This window comes from Pristiophorus japonicus, chromosome 4 (assembly GCF_044704955.1).
Source record: "Pristiophorus japonicus isolate sPriJap1 chromosome 4, sPriJap1.hap1, whole genome shotgun sequence".
In the NCBI taxonomy this organism is placed as follows: domain Eukaryota; kingdom Metazoa; phylum Chordata; class Chondrichthyes; family Pristiophoridae; genus Pristiophorus; species Pristiophorus japonicus.
Genome location: NC_091980.1, coordinates 83,298,624 through 83,317,928, shown reverse-complemented (window position 1 = coordinate 83,317,928; position 19,305 = coordinate 83,298,624). Strand labels below are relative to the sequence as shown.

Below are 19,305 nucleotides of genomic sequence, written 5' to 3'. Positions count from 1 at the left end.
GGTGTCCTTGAAACGTTTCTTCTGCCCACCTGGGGCTCGCTTCCCGTTCAGGAGTTACGAGTAGAGCGCTTGCTTTTGGGAGTCTTGTGTCGGGCATGCGAACAATGTGGCCCGCCCAGCAGAGCTGGTCGAGTGTGGTCAGAGCTTCAATGCTGAGGATGTTGGCCTGGTCGAGGATGCTAACATTGGTGCGTTTGTCCTCCCAGAAGATTTGCAGGATCTTGCGGAGACATCATTAGTGGTATTTCTCCCGCACTTTGAGGTGTCTACTACAGGTATTGTAGGTTGCATCACCAAGCCATTGCTTCAAAAAGAATGGAACCCGAAACCGAGTCACACGCTGTGCTCAATGCCGCTGTGACACCTGTGAGATTTGATGTGAAGTTGCTATATTTGCGTGGTAGATACGAACTGAACTCGCCACAGAAAGACAAGTCTTGTCCTTTCCAAGTCTGAGTACCCTTAATAACGATTTCATGTGTTAATTACTGCCAGTCAACCTCTCTGGCACTATTATTTTAATTGTTGTTGGAGACTTAAATTATTTGTTTTTTCTTTCTGTCTCTTTTCTCTCTCTCTCTTAATGCAATCTTTCTTTCCCTCCCTTTATTTCTCTCTGTACCCGATTTGACGTTGATTTCAGTATTCTGACAATTCCTGGATCACACTCTGCCCTGTGCAGTCCTCAATCCTTCAATCTGATCGGTTAAGGAGATACACAATTCACAAGGGTCCCAGACACCCTGTAGCATGCGGTGTGCCATTTACCTCTTCCACTGACGGCAACTTGCCGTACAAAAGCTCATGGAAATGAAACCATAAGGCCAGAGCTCATCAACATAAGGCTCCATTCGTTTGCCAGTCACAGTAAATTATGGCCCATCATGTCTCCCAGAGCAATTCACATCCATTTTACATAAGAACATAAGAAATAGGAGTAGTAGTAGGCCATACGGCCCCTCGAGCCTGCTCCGCCATTCAATACAATCATGGCTGATCTGATCATGGACTCAGTTCCACTTCCCTGCCCTCTCCCCATAACCCCTTCATCATTATAGGTGGTCCCTCGAACAAAGATGACTTGCTTCCACACGAGTTCACGGGTGTTTCAATGAAGGACATGATATTCGACTTCTGAACTCCAATTGAGGGGGTGGAAGATGCCTGTGCATGGATTTTTTTAACGTGTGGTGACCGTTGCACATCAGCCACCACACGAACTTGACAGAGCCAGGTCTTGGTCCATTGGCAAGGATTAACCAGGACGACTGGAGACCACATCTGTGCACACATATCACAGTTTGGGCTGGCCCGTGCTGCCCCTTGGCTCTCAGCTCTTCTAGGTCCCGTACCCTCATTTGCCGCTCCTCCGCCACGATCTCTCGCCGCTCCTCCGCCACAAACATTCGCCACACCTCCGCCACGATCTCTCACCGCTCTTCCGCCACAAAACATTTGCTGCACCTCCGCCACGATCCCTCACCGCACTTTCACCACGATCTCTCGCCGAATCATAGCCACGGTCACTCGCCGCTCACCCGCCCCGACCTTCCCGCTCCTCTGCTGTACCTGGGTCCTGCTGATGTTCCTGCCCACGCTCCAAACGGTGACCTGGGTTTTGATGACATCACCCAGTTGGCCACCTCAAAATCGTCACACACTTGGTGCGGCTCGTGCTGGAAGTTGTAGTGGTGTGCTCTTTTATCCTCCCGACCTGCAGTGGTGTCCTCTTGCAGGTCGGGTGGCCCACTTGTTCCCTTATCATTTAAGAAACTGTCCATCTCTGTCTTAAATGTATTCAATGTCCCAGCTTCCACAGCTCTCTGAGGCAGCGAATTCCACAGATTTACAACCCTCTGAGAGAAGAAATTCCTCCTCATCTCAGTTTTAAATGGGCGACCCCTTATTTTAAGATTATGCCCCCTGGTTCTAGTCTCTTTTATCTTTGGAGACATCTTCTCTGCATCCATCTTGTCAAGCCTCCTCATAATTGTAAAGTCCTGTCCCCTCAGTACAGATTCACACGAGGCATGTAGTGAAGTCAGGGTCACTCTGGACCTGCACCTTTTAATTTACAGCTCTGGAATGCTGCACTTGCCTGAGACCTGTGCTTATATACCTGTCTCTTGCAAGTGCACCCCCGGTGGTAAGGTATGCTGGTGGTTACAGGTCATATCTTATTACAGTCATGTATAGCATATTGGGATACAGTTATATATAATAATGTATGATACATGACATCACCCTCCCCCAAGGTCTTAATTGTCTTTATAGGTTCAGTCTCTCAGGTGGTCTATGCTCTCGCGTGGAGCGTCAGAGTTGTGGTTCAGTTGTTTGCCTTGGTGTCTGTTTTTCTTTGGGTGTGGTTGCTGGTATCTCACCTGGGCTGTCTGTTTCGATTGGTGTGATGTTGTTGACTCGCCTGGGCTGTCTGTTGGGATTGCCCTTTCCTCAGGTTGTTCCCTCTGTCTGTCCACCAGGTATGGTGCGAGTTCCACATTGTAGTCGGCCTCTGGTTCAGCAGTGTTGTTGGTAAAACTGCTTTTGACTTGGTCTACATGCCTCCGGCAGGTTTTGCCATTGTCCATTTGTACTACCAGTAGCCTGTTTCCTTCCTTGCCCGTTACTGTCCCTGTAAGCCATTTGGGACCACTGCCATAGTTTAGTACAAACACTTTGTCCCCTATCTCATTCCATCTCCCCCTCGAATTTTTGTCATGGTACTCAGTCAGCTTACGGCGCTTTGCCTCAACGATTTCGTGCATGTCTGGGAGGATTAATGAGAGCCTTGTTTTTAAAGTCCTTTTCATCAACAGTTGCGCGGGGGGGGGGGGGGATCCCAGTCAGTGAGTGCGGACGAGATCTGTATGCCAACATCAGTCACGACAGGCGACCCTGCAGCGTGAGACCTTGGATTTTACACATGTCTTGTTTAATGATTTGCACTGCTCTCTCCGCCTGGCCGTTGGAGGCCGGCTTGACAGTGCCGTCTTGACAAGATTTATGCCGTGGTCAATTATAAAGTGTTGGAATTCTGCGCTGGTGAAGCACGGACCATTGTCACTGACCAATATGTCAGGGATTCCATGCGTTGCAAACATGGTTGCGAGGCTCTCCACAGTGGTGGAGGTTGTGCTCGAGTTTAAAATGGTGCATTCGATCCACTTTGAAAATGCATCTACAACTACGAGGAACATTTTGCCCATGAATGGGCCCACATAGTCTACGTGCACCCGCGACCATGGTTTGGTAGGCCAGGGCCAGGGGCTCAGTGGAGCCTCCCTGGGGGCATTGCTGAGCTGGGCACAAATGGTGCACCTTCGGACGCAGAGCTCCAAGTCCGCTTCAATACCAGGCCACCAGACGTGGGATGTGGCTATGGCCTTCATGAGAACGATCCCCAGGTGCTCGCGGTGGAGCTCCCGGACAAATGCCTCTCTGCCTCGCAGAGGCATGACTACTCGGCTGCTCCACATCAGGCAGTCTGCTTGTAGTGATAGCTCATGCATGCGCCTGTGAAAGGGTTTTAATTCCTCGGGGCAGGCATCGAGAGCCTCTGCCCAGTCACTGGTTAGGACACATCTTTTTACTAAGGATAACGTGGGGTCGCTGGCCGTCCAGGCTCTGATTTGGCGAGCCGTCATGGGCGAACCTGTGGACTCAAAGGCATTGATTGCCATGACTATCTCACAGTCCTGTTCGTCAGACCCTTCCGTGGTCGCCAGGGGTAGCCTGCTGAGCGCGTCGGCACAATTGTCTGTGCCTGGTCTGTGCCTTATGGTATAATCGTAGGACGCCAGCATGAGTGCCCACCGTTGAATTCGCGCCAAGGCGTTGGCATTTATTTCCTTGCTCTCGGATAGGAGGGAGGTGAGGGGCTTGTGGTTGGTTTCTAATGCGAACTTGGCCCCGAAAAGGTATTGGTGCATCTTTTTGACACCGTACACGCACGCGAGCGCCTCCTTCTCTACCATTCCGTACCCGCGCTCTGCCCGCGAAAGTGACCTGGAGGCATAAGCTATGGGTTATAATTTGCCCGCACTATTGACATGTTGCAAAACGCACCCGACCCCATACGCTGACGCATCGCATGTGAGAACTAGCTTTTTACCTGGGTCAAAGAAAGTCAAAACAATGTTGGAACACAGAAGGTTGCGTGCTTTTTTGAAGGCGCGATCCTGGGCGTCCCCCCAAAACCAATCGCACCCCTTCCTGAGTAGCACGTGGAGAGGCTCCAGCAGCGTGCTTAAGTTCTGCATAAAGCTCCCAAAGTAATTGACTAGCCCGAGAAAGGCGATCAGTTCTGAGACATTCCGGGGCCTGGGTGCTAGGCGAATTGCTTCTGTTTTGGACTCTGTTGGGCGGATTCCATCAGCGGCAATCCTTCTGCCCAAAAATTCAACCTCAGGTGCGAGAAACAGGCACTTGGATTTCTTGACTCGTAGGCCTAACCGATCCAACCGCTTTAGTACTTCCTCCAAATTACGGAGATGGGAGTCGGTGTCCCTGCCCGTGATAAGTATGTCGTCTTGAAATACAACCATCCCCGGGATGGACTTGAGCAGACTCTCCATGTTGCGCTGGAATATGGCAGCTGCCGACCTAATGCCGAATGGGCATCGATTGTACATGAAAAGGCCTCGATGTATGTTGATGGTGATGAGTAGCTTGGATTCCTCGGTCAATTCTTGCGTCATATATGCAGATGTGAGGTCTAATTTTGAGAAAAGTTTACTTCCAGCCAATGTGGCAAATAAGTCCTCCACTCTGGGCAGCGGGTACTGGTCCTGTAGGGAGACTCTGTTTATGGTAGATTTGTAGTCCCCACAGATTCGTACGGATCCATCAGGTTTCATGACTGGGACGATGGGACTTGCCCAGTCGCTAAATTCCACAGGTGATATAATGCCTTCCCGCAGAAGCCTGTCTAGTTCGTGTTCAATCTTTTCCCTCATCACATAGGGTACAGCTCTGGCCTTGTGATGGACCGGTCTAGCATCCTGTGTGATGTAGATTTTGACTTTGGCCTCTTTGAAAGTGCCCACACCTGGCTGAAAGAGATGTTCAAATCGCTTTATAACTGTTGAGCAGGAGGTCCGTTCCCCTAATGACATGGCATGGACATCAACCCATTTCCAGTTTAGTTTTGCCAGCCAGCTTCTCCCCAGCAGTGCTGGGGGTTCTCCGGGGACAATCCACAGGGGAAGTCGGTTCACTGTCCCTTTGTGTGTGACAGAGAGCATGGCGCTGCCGAGGACTGGTACGATTTCTTTGGTATATGTCCTTAGTTTGGTGTCAACCCTTATGAGTTTTGGTCTGTCTCTTTTATGCGGCCACAGTTGTTCAAATTGTTGAGCGCCCATGAGAGATTGACTCGCTCCTGTATCCAGCTCCATGTTGATAGATAACCCGTTGAGTAGGACCCTCATCATTATAGGAGGTGTCCTGTCGTAGGAGCAGCGGCCATTGATCGTGTTGACCCGCTGTACATCGGTGTCCCGGGTACTGTCCCCACCATCTTCTGGACTGCTTTCCAACCCATCCGATTTGTATACCAGCCGAGCTGCCATTTTTTTGCACATGCCGTCCAAATGCCCTGTATATTCACAGTTCCTGCAAACAGCCTGCTGAAATAGACATTCCCTTGACGAGTGCCCACCCCCACACCTCCAGCACAGACTGCTTGCAAAGAATGGGCTGCTTCTGGCTGATCTCTCTTGAGCTTCTCTCAGTTTGTAGTTGATTGCTCGCATTGTGGGTTGATGAGGTGTGAACGGCCGTTCCTGTTGCCACTGCTTGCTGTCGAAAGCCTGTTCTGCCGGTTTTGTCTGTGTGTGGGGGTAGCAGCTTTTCTAATGCTGTGAACTCCTTGTTCCATTATTTCGTTAGTTGTCGTACCTGCATTGTAAATCAACCTCGTTTCTTCTTCCCCTACCAAGAATGTCTGTGCAACCAGTGCTGCTGCCTCTAAGGTCAGGTTCTTGATCTCTATGAGCTTTCGGAATATGCCTGCGTGGCCTATTTCTTCAATGAAAAAGTCTCTCAGCATTTCTCTCCTCAGTTCATCGGAGAACTCACATAAACTAGCCAACCTCCGAAGTTCCGCCACGAAGTCGGGTATGCTCTGGCCCACACAGCGTCTATAGTTGTAGAACCTGTGTCTGGCCATGTGTAGGCTGCTCGCTGGCTTCAGGTGGTCTCTTACCAGTGTGCCCAATTCTTCAAACGACTTGCTTGCTGGTTTCTCGGGTGCCAACAGATCCTTCATTAAAGCGTATGTTTTCGAGCCATAGCTGGTCAAGAGATGGGCTCTTCTCTTGTCTGCCATATGGTCGCCTAATCAGTCTTTGGTTACAAAGCTTTGCTGGAGCCTTTCTATAAAGTCCTCCCAACTGTCTCCCGCATTGTACTTTTCATCTGATCCGTTGTTCGCCATTCTCTGGATTCTGTAATCCCGTAACCCGTCGCCACTGTAAAGTCCTGTCCCCTCAGTACAGATTCACACGAGGCATGTAGTGAAGTCAAGGTCACTCTGGACCTGCACCTTTTAATTTACAGCTCTGGAATGCTGCACTTGCCTGAGACCTGTGCTTATATACCTGTCTCTTGCAAGTGCACCCCCGGTGGTAAGGTATGCTGGTGGTTACAGGTCATTTATTACAGTCATGTATAGCATGTTGGGATACAGTTATATATAATAATGTAAGATACATGACAATAATCTTATACGTTTCGATAAGATCACCTCTCATTCTTCTGAATTCCAATGAGTAGAGGCCCAACCAACTCAACCTTTCCTCATAAGTCAACTCCCTCATCTCCGGAATCAATCTGGTGAACCTTCTCTGAACTGCCTCCAAAGCAAGTATCTCCTTTCTTAAATATGGAAACCAAAATTGTCTCTTCCAGGTGTGGCCTCACCAATACCCTGTATAACTGTAGAAAGACTTCTCTGCTTTTATACTCCATCCCCTTTGCAATAAAGGCCAAGATTCCATTGGCCTTCCTGATCACTTGCTGTACCTGCATATTAACCTTTTATGTTTCATGCACAAGTACCCCCAGGTCCCGCTGTACTGCAGCACTTTGCAATTTTTCTCCATTTAAGTAATAACTTGCTCTTGATTTTTTTCTATCAAAGTGCATAATCTCACACTTTCCAACATTATACTCCATCTGAAAATTTTTTGCCCACTCACTTAGCCTGTCTATTTCCTTTTGCAGGTTTTTTGTGTCCTCCCCACACATTACTTTTCCTCCCATTTTTGTATTGTCAGCAATCTTGGCTACGTTACACTCGGTCCCTTCATCCAAGTCATTCATATAGATTGTAAATAGTTGGGGCCCCAGCACTGATCCCTGGCACTAGTTACTGATTGCCAACCTGAGAATGAACTAGTTTTCCCGACTCTCTGTTTTCTGTTAGTTAGCCAATCCTCTAGCCATGCTAATATATTACCCCCAACCCCGTGAACTTTTATCTTGTGCACTAACCTTTTATGTGGCACCTTGTCAAATGCCTTCTGGAAGTCCAAATACACCACATCCAATGGTTCCCCTTTATCCATCCTGTTCATTACATCCTCAAAGAATTCCAGAAAATTTGTCAAACTTGACTTCCCCTTCATAAATCCATGCTGACTCTGCCTGACTAATTATGCTATTCTAAATGTCCTGTTACTGCTTCTTTAATAATGGACCCCCAACATTTTCCCAACCACAGATGTTAGGCTAACTGGTGTATAGTTTCCTGCTTTGTGTCTGGCCAGGGGTGGGGGGAGACCTGGGCCGGGTCTCCCCACTCCCCATTGCATCAATTATTCTTGTATCAAACTTTACATTATCACTCTTTAAGATCACTTAAAAACTTTAAGATCACTTACATACTTTTAAACTTGTAAATTTACACAACTTAAAAAAAACGTTTAATTTGAGAACAGTTACAAAATAATAATAACAACAACAACAGCAAAAAAAGGCCGCACCCACCAATCTCTCCTCCACCTTATTTTAAGACCACCTGCTGTGCTTACCACCCCTGCCCGCAGGGGGTGGCGCAGTATTTCTGGGCTCAGTACCAAACTTATTCTTTCTAAGATCTCGGGGGGGGGGGGGGGGGGGGGGGGGGCGGCGGGGGACTTGTGTCAGCGGCAGGCGGCAAGTTGGAGGGCCCAGGCCGCAGGTTGGAGGGCCCAGCTTTGGGCTCTCAGATGCTGATGTGGAGATTGGAGTGGGAGTGACAGTTGATTCTGTCAATGGACGCGGGTCTTGGGTGTGTTCCCTTATTGCAGCGGCTAACTCCAACATGCCTTCCCTCATGCGCGCTGACATTGTCCCAATGACCTGCAACATTCCCTCCCTCATGTTGAGCAAAACTGTCTGAACTACCTGCAACATTCCCTCCCTCATGGTCAGTGACAGTGTTTGCACTATCTTTGACATTCCCTCCCTCATGGCCATTATTCCCTCACTGATGGTCTTGGACATCGTTCCCATTTCTCATGTCATTGCTGTTACTTCTCCCGACAGTCCCGTTACCTCATCACTCACCCCAATGATGGTGTCCAGGAGTGATTGGGTAAGGTCTGTGTTCTCTGCACTCAGTGACATCATCTGAACCACATCTGTTAAATCCTGCACCTCAGGAGAGCGCAGACGAGCTCTCCTTCCCCTCCTCCCCATGGGTGTGCCTCGCTGCACCCCACCACTGGGACCCGCACCTGGGACGGTGAGGCCCTGGGTGTGCCTCGCTGCACCCCACCACTGGGACCTGCAGCCTGGGACAGTGGGGCCCTGGGTGTGCCTCACTGCACCACACCACAGGGACCTGCAACCTCGGAAGGTGGGAAACCATGGAATGTCCCACCGACACTCAAACCACTAGTCTGGAAGGGGCTGTCATTGCAATGAGTGGCACCACCTCCAAAGTCAGTAAAACAGCAGAAGCTTCATCCAGCTCCATCCCCTACCCTTCCCCCTCACCTCCATGTTCTTGATCTGGTAGGTTGGATTGGAAGATGTTCTCCTTTTCAGGCTTGTCCGCGTCTGAATCTTCTTCTACATCATCAGGGTTGGCATCAAGTTCTGCAAAATAAAGGGGGAGGTGCAACGAGACCTGGGTGTCATGGTTCATCAGTCATTGAAAGTTGACATACAGGTACAGCAGGCGGTAAAAAAGGCAAATGGTATGTTGGCCTTCATAGCTAGGGGATTTGAGTATTAGGAGCAGGGAGGTCTTACTGCAGTTGTACAGGGCCTTGGTGAGACCTCACGTGGAATATTGTGTTCAGTTTTGGTCTCCTAATCTGAGGAAGGACGTTCTTGCTATTGAGGGAGTGCAGCGAAGGTTCACCAGACTGATTCCCAGGATGGCGGGACTGACATTTGAGGAGAGACTGGATCAACTGAGCCTTTATACACTGGAGTTTAGAAGGATGAAAGGGGATCTCATAGAAACTTGTAAGATTCTGACAGGACTGGACAAGTTAGATGCGGGAAGAATGTTCCCAATGATGGGGAAGTCCAGAACCAGGGAACACAGTCTTAGGATAAGGGGTAGGCCATTTAGGACTGAGATGAGAAGAAACTTCTTCACTCAGAGAGTTGTTAACCTGTGGAATTCCCTACTGCAGAGAGTTGTTAATGCCAGTTCAGTGGATATGTTCAAGAGGGAGTTAGATATGGCCCTTATGGCTAAAGGGATCAAGGGGTATGGAGATAAAGCAGGAAAGGGGTACTGAGGGAATGATCAGCCATGATCTTATTGAATGGTGGTACAGGCTCGAAGGGCCGAACGGCCTACTCCTGCACCTATTTTCTATGTTTCTATAACAGAACAGTCAAATGGTTGGCAGCAGAGGAGCTGGCAGGGTGGGTGGCATGAGTAGGCTCATCGCAGGCCAGGTAGCAGGCTGTTTTGAAAAACCACAATGAACTTGCAGGACTTACCCTCTCCCTCGAGTGTGGGCCCAGCTTGTGCAATGGTGATTACTTTTCTCCAGGCAGGACCCATCAAAGCAGTAACCCTTTCGTCCAAGGGTGTCAGTGGGTGCATATTTGCCGGGCCTCCTCCAGTTCGAGTTCTTTCTCTTTTATTATGTGCCACCTTCCTCTGCTGGGTGGGACATACAGATGGTCACATTTACAATTGCAATTACATTGAATAAATGAAAATATTACTTATACTAACTACTTGACCAAGGTCCTGACACTTTTTACACTGGCCTCCAGATCTCATGGTGGTCACCATTGCACAGTAACCTTCTGCAACTTGGTTCCAGCGTTTCTTCATTTCTTTGGGTGGAACTTTTATGTGACCTCTGCTGGTGTCCAGCTCCTGCCATCTGTTCTCAATCATAGTAACTAGTGCCTCCACTTCTTCCTGTAAGAAATTCTTAGTCCTTGCACCGCATTGCATCTTGTACTGCTGCAGCTGCGATTTTTCCAATGGTCTCACACAGCACTCCTTCTCACACATACGACTGGCTCTTTAAAAATGGCTGATTGCCAATCCGGAGCTGTATTGCGCATGCGAATCCATTGCAACGGCATTAGAAATGCAACTTCTTTTTCCGCGCATACGCGGAGGTGCGACATCGTTGTTCGGCGCAGACAGCAGGCTCCACACCTCCCCGCCTCAGCCCTCCTCTGAGGCGACTGGACACGCTGCGTGGCACTAAATTCAAATTATAGATTGTGGAAACTTCAGCAAATTATTTCCGGCACATTTCTGGCCTAGAAAAACGCGCGTAACTCTGGCAATAAGCCAGAAAACGGGCTTGGGCAAATTTGAGCCCACAACATATGCTATGGCAGTGTCCTGAAATCTGATATATTGAGGAAGTGATTTCTCTTCCTATGTGTCAATCCTAGTCACACCATCTGGTGACTCATCCTTTCTATTACCAGGGCTGTCTTCAATTATGTTTCTGCAATGACTTCACTTTCAAGCACCTAGTGATATAGTCAACAGGGAATACCCACCCTTTTCATGAACGCTTTAATACTAATTGAAGAGATGCTCATTAATTTACTCATTAATGATACAATGCACTAAAATTCAGTAGAATCATAGAATCATAGAAATTTATGCCATTCAGTCCATTGTGTCTGTGCCGGCTGAAAAAAAGCTATCCAGCCTAATCCCACTTTCCATCTCTTGGTCCATAGCCCTGCAGGTTCTGGCACTTGAAGTGCATATCCAAGTTCTTTTCAAATGTGATGAGGGTTTCTGCCTCTACCACCCTTTCAGGCCGTGAGTTCCAGACCCCTACCACCATTTAGGTGAAAACAGTTCTCCTTCACTCCCCTCTAATCCTTCTACCACTTAGTTTAACTCTCTGCCTACCCTGGTTATTGACCTCTCTGCTAAGGGAAATAGGCCCACTCTATCTAGGCCCCTCATAATTTTATACACTTCAATTAATTCTCCCCTCAGCCTCCTCCATTGCAAAGTAAACAAACCCAGATTATCCAATCTTTCCTCATAGCTAAAGTTCTCCAGTCCTGGCAACATCCTCATGTATTTCCTCTGTACCCTCTAATGCAATCACATCTTTCCCGCAATGTGGTGACCAGAACTGCATTATATCAGGTAGTGGTACAGATTTTGTGAAAGTTAATGAATTGGAATTGTTCTAAGTGGCAAGTAGTAGCAGATTATTTTACCAGTAGATGTTAAGTTACCCACTTTGCACAAGCGTCATGGTTCATTACTGGCAGTAACCACAAGATTATAATATTCAGTAACCGACCAGATATAAATCTATGTTGGAGACAAATTCTGCAAAGAGTTAATGCTCTTATTAAGTCATTCACAATCAATATTAATGTTAAAAATAATGGCTGCCAATTGGGCGGGAACTTAGAAGCCATTAAACTGCCACTTGAAACCATGCACTTGAGGCCATTTATAGTTATCATCGACCAAATTAGATTGGATCTAACTGATGTCAATGTGGCTGTGTGAATCACACACTGAACAATGTAACCTGTTATGTATATAACCCTTGGTAACCTGTATCACAGCACCACCAGAGGGTCTACCTGTTGGAGTTCCAAGGGATCCCAGCATCCCTTGGGAGCATTGTATATAAGCAGGCCTCCCACACTGTACCAGTTCAATTAAAGGAGCTAAGGTTACACTTACTCATTGCATACAGTACTCAGTTTCATCCTTTATTATGAGCATAATAATTTATGAGGTAACGAACAACCGCGTGAAAATACAAAGAACTGTTGGTAGATAGGAAGCAAAGAGTAGGAGTAAATGGGTACTTTTCAGAATGGCAGGCAGTGACTAGTGGGGTACCGCAAGGTTCTGTGCTGGGACCCCAGCTGTTTACATTGTACATTAATGATTTAGACGAGGGGATTAAATATAGTATCTCCAAATTTGCGGGTGACACTAAGTTGGGTGGCAGTGTGAGCTGCGAGGAGGATGCTATGAGGCTGCAGAGTGACTTGGATAGGTTAGGTGAGTGGGAAAATGCATGGCAGATGAAGTATAATGTGGATAAATGTGAGGTCATCCACTTTGGTGGTAAAAACAGAGAGACAGACTATTATCTGAATGGTGACAGATTAGGAAAAGGGGAGGTGCAACGAGACCTGGGTGTCATGGTACATCAGTCATTGAAGGTTGGCATGCAGGTACAGCAGGCGGTTAAGAAAGCAAATGGCATGTTGGCTTTCATAACGAGGGGATTTGAGTACAGGGGCAGGGAGGTGTTACTACAGTTGTACAGGGCCTTGGTGAGGCCACACCTGGAGTATTGTGTACAGTTTTGGTCTCCTAACTTGAGGAAGGACATTCTTGCTATTGAGGGAGTGCAGCGAAGGTTCACCAGACTAATTCCCGGGATGGCGGTACTGACATATCAAGAAAGACTGGATCAACTGGGCTTGTATTCACTGGAGTTCAGAAGAATGAGAGGGGATCTCATAGAAACGTTTAAAATTCTGATGGGCCAAGAGAGGTTAGATGCAGGAAGAATGTTCCCAATGTTGGGGAAGTCCAGAACCTGAAGTCACAGTCTAAGGATAAGGGGTAAGCCATTTACGACCGAGATGAGGAGAAACTTCTTCACCCAGAGAGTGGTGAACCTGTGGAATTCTCTACCACAGAAAGTTGTTGAGGCCAATTCACTAAATATATTCAAAAAGGAGTTAGATGTAGTCCTTACTACTAGGGGGATCAAGGGGTATGGCAAGAAAGCAAGAATGGGGTACTGAAGTTGCATGTTCAGCCATGAACTCATTGAATGGCGGTGCATGCTCGAAGGGCTGAATGGCCTACTCCTGCACCTATTTTATATGTTTCTATCCTGGAGAAATTCTCAGAAGGGGACAATTGGGAGGCCTTCGTGGAAAGACTCGACCAATACTTCGTGGCCAACGAGCTGGAAGGGGACGAGAATGCTGCCAAATGAATGGCGATCCTCCTCACAATCTGTGAGGCAACAGCCTATGGTCTCATGAAGAATTTTCTAGCTCCAGTGAAACCAACAACCAAATCCTATGAAGAACTGTGTACGATAGTCCGGGAGCACCTAAATTCGAAGGAAAGCGTTTTGATGGCGAGGTTTCAGTTCTACACGTGTCAGCGGTCGGAGGTGGCGAGCTACGTCCCGAACTAAGGCGCCTTGCAGGACATTGCAAATTCGATGGATTCCTTGAACAAATGCTGAGACTTTTTTGTGCTTGGCATTGGCCATGAGGTAATCCTTCGCAAACTATTGACTGTTGAAACACCGAATCTGCGCAAAGCCATAACGAAAGCCCAGGCATTTATGTCCACCAGCGACAACATCAAACAAATTTCGCAGCACAAAGAGGTTTCGGCTAGTACTGTGCATAAAGTGACGTCATTTTCAAGCAGGATTATGCATGGCAGAACGTACACGCCAGCGGCTGCATGGCCTCAGATGATCCAACATCTTGTTAGCGTTGTAGAGGTGATCATCGGACCCATCAATGCCACTTCAAACACTATGCGTGCAACGGCTGCAGAATAATGGGACACCTCCAGCGAATGTGCAGGTGAGCTGCAAACCTTGCAAACCACTACGTTGCAGAGGAAGATCAATCCATGGTGGATCAGGCTGAACGAGAGACTCAAACCGAGGACGCAGAAGTGTACGGGGTACACACCTTCATCACAAAATGTCCACTGATTATGTTAAAAGTTGAACTAAACGGAATTCCAGTATCCATGGAACTGGACACAGGTGCGAGTCAATTTATAATGAGCAAAAAGGCCTTCGACAGGCTATGGTACAACAAGGCACACAGGCCCAAGCTCAGCCTCATTCACGCCAAGCTAAGAACTTACACCAAAGAGCTGATCCCTGTAATTGGCAGCGCAGTAGTAAAAGTCTCCTATGGTGGAACAGTGCACGAACTCCCACTATGAATCGTGCCAGGGGATGACCCCACAATGTTCGGCAGAAGGTGGCTGGGAAAAATCCGCTGCAACTGGAACGACATCCGAGTGCTTTCGTCCGTCGACGACACCTCATGTGCCCGGGTTCTGAGCAGATTCCCATTGTTGTTCGAGCTAGGCATTGGAAGTTTCTTGGGGGCGAAAGTGCAGATCCACTTGGTTCCCGGTACATGACCCATCCACCACAAGGTACAGGCGGCCCGTATATGATGCGAGAGAAAGTTGAAATTGAGTTGGACAGGCTGCAGCAAGAAGGCATCATCGCACCGGTGGAATTCAACAGAGTGGGCCAGTCCGATTGTCCCAATAGTCAAAGGTGACAGCATGGTCAGAATTTGTGGGGACTATAAAGTAACGGTTAACCGTTTTTCGTGACAGGACTAGTACCCGCTACCCAAGGCAGACGACCTATTTGCAACCCTGGCTGGAGGAAAGACGTTCATCAAGTTCGACCTGACCTCGGCCTACATGACACAGGGGCTGGAGGAATCTTCGAAAGGCCTCACTTGCATCAACATGCACAAAGGTCTGTTCATCTACAACAGATGCCCGTTTGGGATTCGTTCGGCCGCGGCAATTTTCCAATGGAACATGGAGAGCTTGCTAAAGTCGGTTCCACACACCGTGGTTTTCCAGGACGACATACTGATCACAGGTCGGGACACCATCGAACACTTGAAGAATCTGGAAGAGGTTCTAAGTTGGCTAGATCGCGTGGGACTCAGGTTGAAACGCTCAAAGTGTGTTTTTCTGGTGCCAAAGGTCGAGTTCTTGGGAAGAAGAATCACAGCAGACGGCATCAGACCCACCGATGCCAAGACGGAGGCCATCAAGAACGCGCCGAGACCACAGAACGTGACGGAGCTGCGGTCATTCCTGGGACTCCTCAACTATTTCGATAATTCCCTACTCAGGTTTAGTCCCTTGCTAGAACCCCTACATGTGCTACTGCACAAGGGAGATGACTGGGTATGGGGGAATTCACAAGAGGCTGCCTTTGAGAAAGTCAAAAATCTGTTACGTTCAAACAAACTGCTTGTTCTGTATAACGATTAGTGCTAGCTTGCGATGTGTCGTCATCGCGTGGTCTTGCCCAAGAAAGGCACAGAAATGTTCATACACAATCAACACAGCACCCATCCAGGCATTGAAATGGTGAAAGCCATAGCCAGATCCCATGTGTGGTGTCCCGGCATCGACTCAGATTTAGAGTCATGCGTGCGCCAGTGCAACACTTGCTCTCAACTGAGCAATGCACCCAGAGAGGCACCGCTAAGTTTGTGGTCGTGGTCCTCCAAATCATGGTCTAGGATCCACGTTGACTTTGCGGGCCCATTTCTAGGCAAAATGTTCTTGGTTGTTGTGGATGCTTATTCAAAATGGATTGAATGTGTAATAATGTCTGTAAGCACGTCCACCGCCACCATCGAAAGCCTTCGAGCCATGTTTGCCACAAATGGCCTGCCTGATGTCCTTGTCAGCGACAGTGTTTCACCAGTGCTGGGACGGCCCCCCCAGTGTGTCTCTGTCAGTGTCTCTATCTCTCTGTCTGTCTGTCTGTGTGTGTGTCTCTCACTCTCTATCTGTCAGTGTCTGTGTTTCTGACAGTGAGGGGAGGGGGGGGAGGGGGGGAAGGGGGGGTGGGAGGGGAGAAGGGGAGGAGGGAGGTAGAGGGGGGTGGGGGAGGGGGGTAGGAGGAGGGGGAGAGGGGAGGGGGAGGAGAGGAGAGGGGAGGGGGGAGGAGGTGGAGGAGAAGGGGGGGAGGAGAAGGAGGGGCGTGGAGGAGAAGGGAGGGGAGAGGGGGAGGAGGGGGGTGGTTTAGACGCACTTTGTGGCGCGAAAAACAAGCGTCCAGGTCCGGGCTGCGCCGTTTTAGGCGTGGCCCAAAACTTGGGCCCAATGTTTCTTAAAAACTGAAGCGTGGCAACTAATTTGTTGCCTTAACAAAATCATTGTCCAAAAAGTGTTCATGATTAGGCTGTGGGAAGGAAGCAATGGATGTAAAGTAGCAACTTTTCACAAACTGTTGTTTGTCTGCTGTCCCAGGAGTTTTTGATTGTACAGACATTCATGTCCTAATTTGTTGAGATTCCATGCCATACTGTATTTATCCACCATATCATTCAATAAGTGTCCAAGCAACATGTGGAGCAAATTTACAATTGTAATATCTGGTTTGTTGTTGGCCAGGAAGACCACATGATGATGCCAGGATATTCATAACAACAGATAATGTGGAAAATGAGCTTATAAGGAATATATTGACTACCTTGCAGAAGACAGTTAAAAACAATCTCTGTAGACAATAGCTCTCAACATCTGTAACAAGCTCCATGGCAGAACCGGAAGGATGTTCATTGGAACCTTGATATTAGCCAGAAGAGGCTAAGGATAAAGTTCAGCAGTCTGGTCGGAGTTAGCTGATCTTAACTGGGAAAGTGGTAGGAAGACAGCACCTCTGCTTCAGTGAACGGAAAAATCGATCAGAAGCCCCTCCTCCTGGTTGCTACATAATAACCCATACTGGAAAGGTGCGTCAATGGACGCCCATTGAGGACAGATTCAGGCTCAGCTACGATGTCCTCCACGATCAGATAACTTTCCAGTGTAATGGCAAACATTGCACAAGAAGAATAGCCACTTGGATGATGTCATGTATGTAACCTTCATGTAACTGTAACCTTCGTAACAACACTGCATACTGTATACACCTAAGAAATGCACACCTTGACCACAGGGGATGAACTTGTGGGAGACACTCCTCACCCGATCATCCAGGTATATAAAAGGGAGATCCCACGCAGGGTCATCACTTCTTGGTCCTGTAAATAAAGGTTCAGGTCACAGAGTGACCTTGTCTGCAGAATGTGCCTTGTGTGAATTTATAGTAGTGTGTAAGGACATTACATTTGGCGATGAGAAACGGGAATCAACGACTCACGAGAATGGCCACCGGTAGCACAGAGTAACGGTACTGTGTTGGTGAGGACTGGACTGGGACGATTTAGTTGAGAGACTCCAGCAGAACTTTGTCATGAAGGACTGGCTGGGAGATGCAGCGGCTGACAAGCGAAGGACGCATCTACTGACCAGCTGTGGACCTAAGACATATGCGCTGATGAAAGACCTGCTCACACCCGAGAAGCCGGCGGACAAAACCTTTGAAGAGCTCAGCAAACTGATCGGTGAGAACCTCAAACCGGCAAGCAGTATACACATGGCCCGACACCGATGCTATACACACTGACGTCGGGAAGGACAGAGCATACCGGACTTCGTTGCGGACCTTCGGCGTTTGGCTAGCCTCTGTAAGTTCACAGGCACCTGCAGGGGGGAGATGTTAAGGGATTTCTTTATTGAGCACATTGGTCATGCCGGGATTTTCAGAAAGCTAATTGAGACCAAGAACTTGACCTTGGAAGCGTCGGCATTGATGGCTCAAACCTTCATGGCGGGGGAGGAGGAAACCAAGATAATATACGCGCGCAACTCTGCTTCCAATGTGGCGATGGATCAGGGAGTTAACATTGTAAACATGACTCAGAACCCCGCAGGCAGGCAAGGGCAATTCAACACCACTCAGGCAGCAACAGACTCTAGAGTAGATTCTCAACAGAGACAATGGCAGGTTGAACGGACATTTACACCATCACGGTGGACAATGCGTCACGGGATGGGGCCATTGACACCCATTAACAGAGTGCTCAAGAGTAATCAAAGAGACAATCAGAGAGGAATGCCTGGTAACAGCCCTTTTGTCCACAACGCTATCAGCTCATGCTGGAGATGTGGGGGCAGACATGCTGCAAAAACTTGTAGGTTTCAACAATTTATCTGTAGAAATTGTAACTTCAGTGGACATTTAGCCAGAATGTGCAGGCTATTTTATGAGGCAGTTGAACCAGAAGAGGGGTCTGCAAGGCAGGTTGATGCTTGAGACAAAGCAATGGACGCTGAAGTTCAGCGGGTTCATGTGGCAAACATCCACAGCTCATATACCAAAACGCCACCTATGATGATGAAAGTCCTATTAAACGGTATCCCAGTATGCATGGAGCTGGACACAGGGACCAGCCAGTCACTTATGAGTGTCCAACAGTTTGAGAAACTATGACCACTCAGAGCTAGCAGACCCAAACTAAAATGCATTAACACGCAACTACGGATGAACACCAAAGAGATCATCCCAGTGCTCGGCAGTGCAATGTTGGTGGTCACACATAATGGATCAGAGAACCGCCTGCCACTCTGGGTTGTCCCGGGAAATGGTCCCGCGCTTTTGGGGAGGAGCTGCCTAGCCGAGATAAACAGGAAATGGGGGGATGTGCACGCCATTTCATCTGTGGAGCGAAGTTCATGCTCACAGGTCCAACAGCAATTTAAATCACTATTTCAACCTGGTGTCGGGACTTTCAAAGGTACCAAAGTAGTGATACGCATCACCCCGGATGCCAGACCAGTGCACCATAAAGCCAGAGCTGTGCCGTATGTGATGTGGGAGAAAATTGAGAGTGAGTTGGACAGGTTGCTAAGAGAGGGCATAATTTCGCCCGTTGAATTCAGTGACTGGGCAAGCCCCATCGTCCCTGTCCTAAAAACGGATGGCTCATTCAGGATCTGTGGCGACTACAAGGCCACTATCAACCGAGTGTCACTGCAAGACCAATACCCGTTTCCGAGAGCGGAGGATCTTTTTGCCACGCTGGCAGGCGGTAAGCTGTTCACCAAGTTGGAACTCACTTCAGCCTACATGACCCAGGAACTGGCCGAAGAATCCAAGCTACTGACCACCATCACCACACACAAGGGGCTGTTTGTCTACAACAGGTGTCCGTTTGGCATTCGATCAGCGGCCGCTATCT

At 48.4% G+C, this 19,305-nt stretch overlaps 1 protein-coding gene across 1 annotated transcript in view; it reads right to left on the bottom strand.

Moving 5' to 3' along the window:
• LOC139262465 (carboxy-terminal kinesin 2-like) overlaps positions 1-19,305 on the bottom strand; it is a 70,024-nt gene that overhangs the window by 38,435 nt on the left and 12,284 nt on the right. The window contains exon 2 of the mRNA XM_070877651.1: positions 8,983-9,057. Coding sequence (XP_070733752.1) covers positions 8,983-9,057 — 75 coding nt within the window. The remainder of the gene's footprint in view (positions 1-8,982; positions 9,058-19,305) is intronic.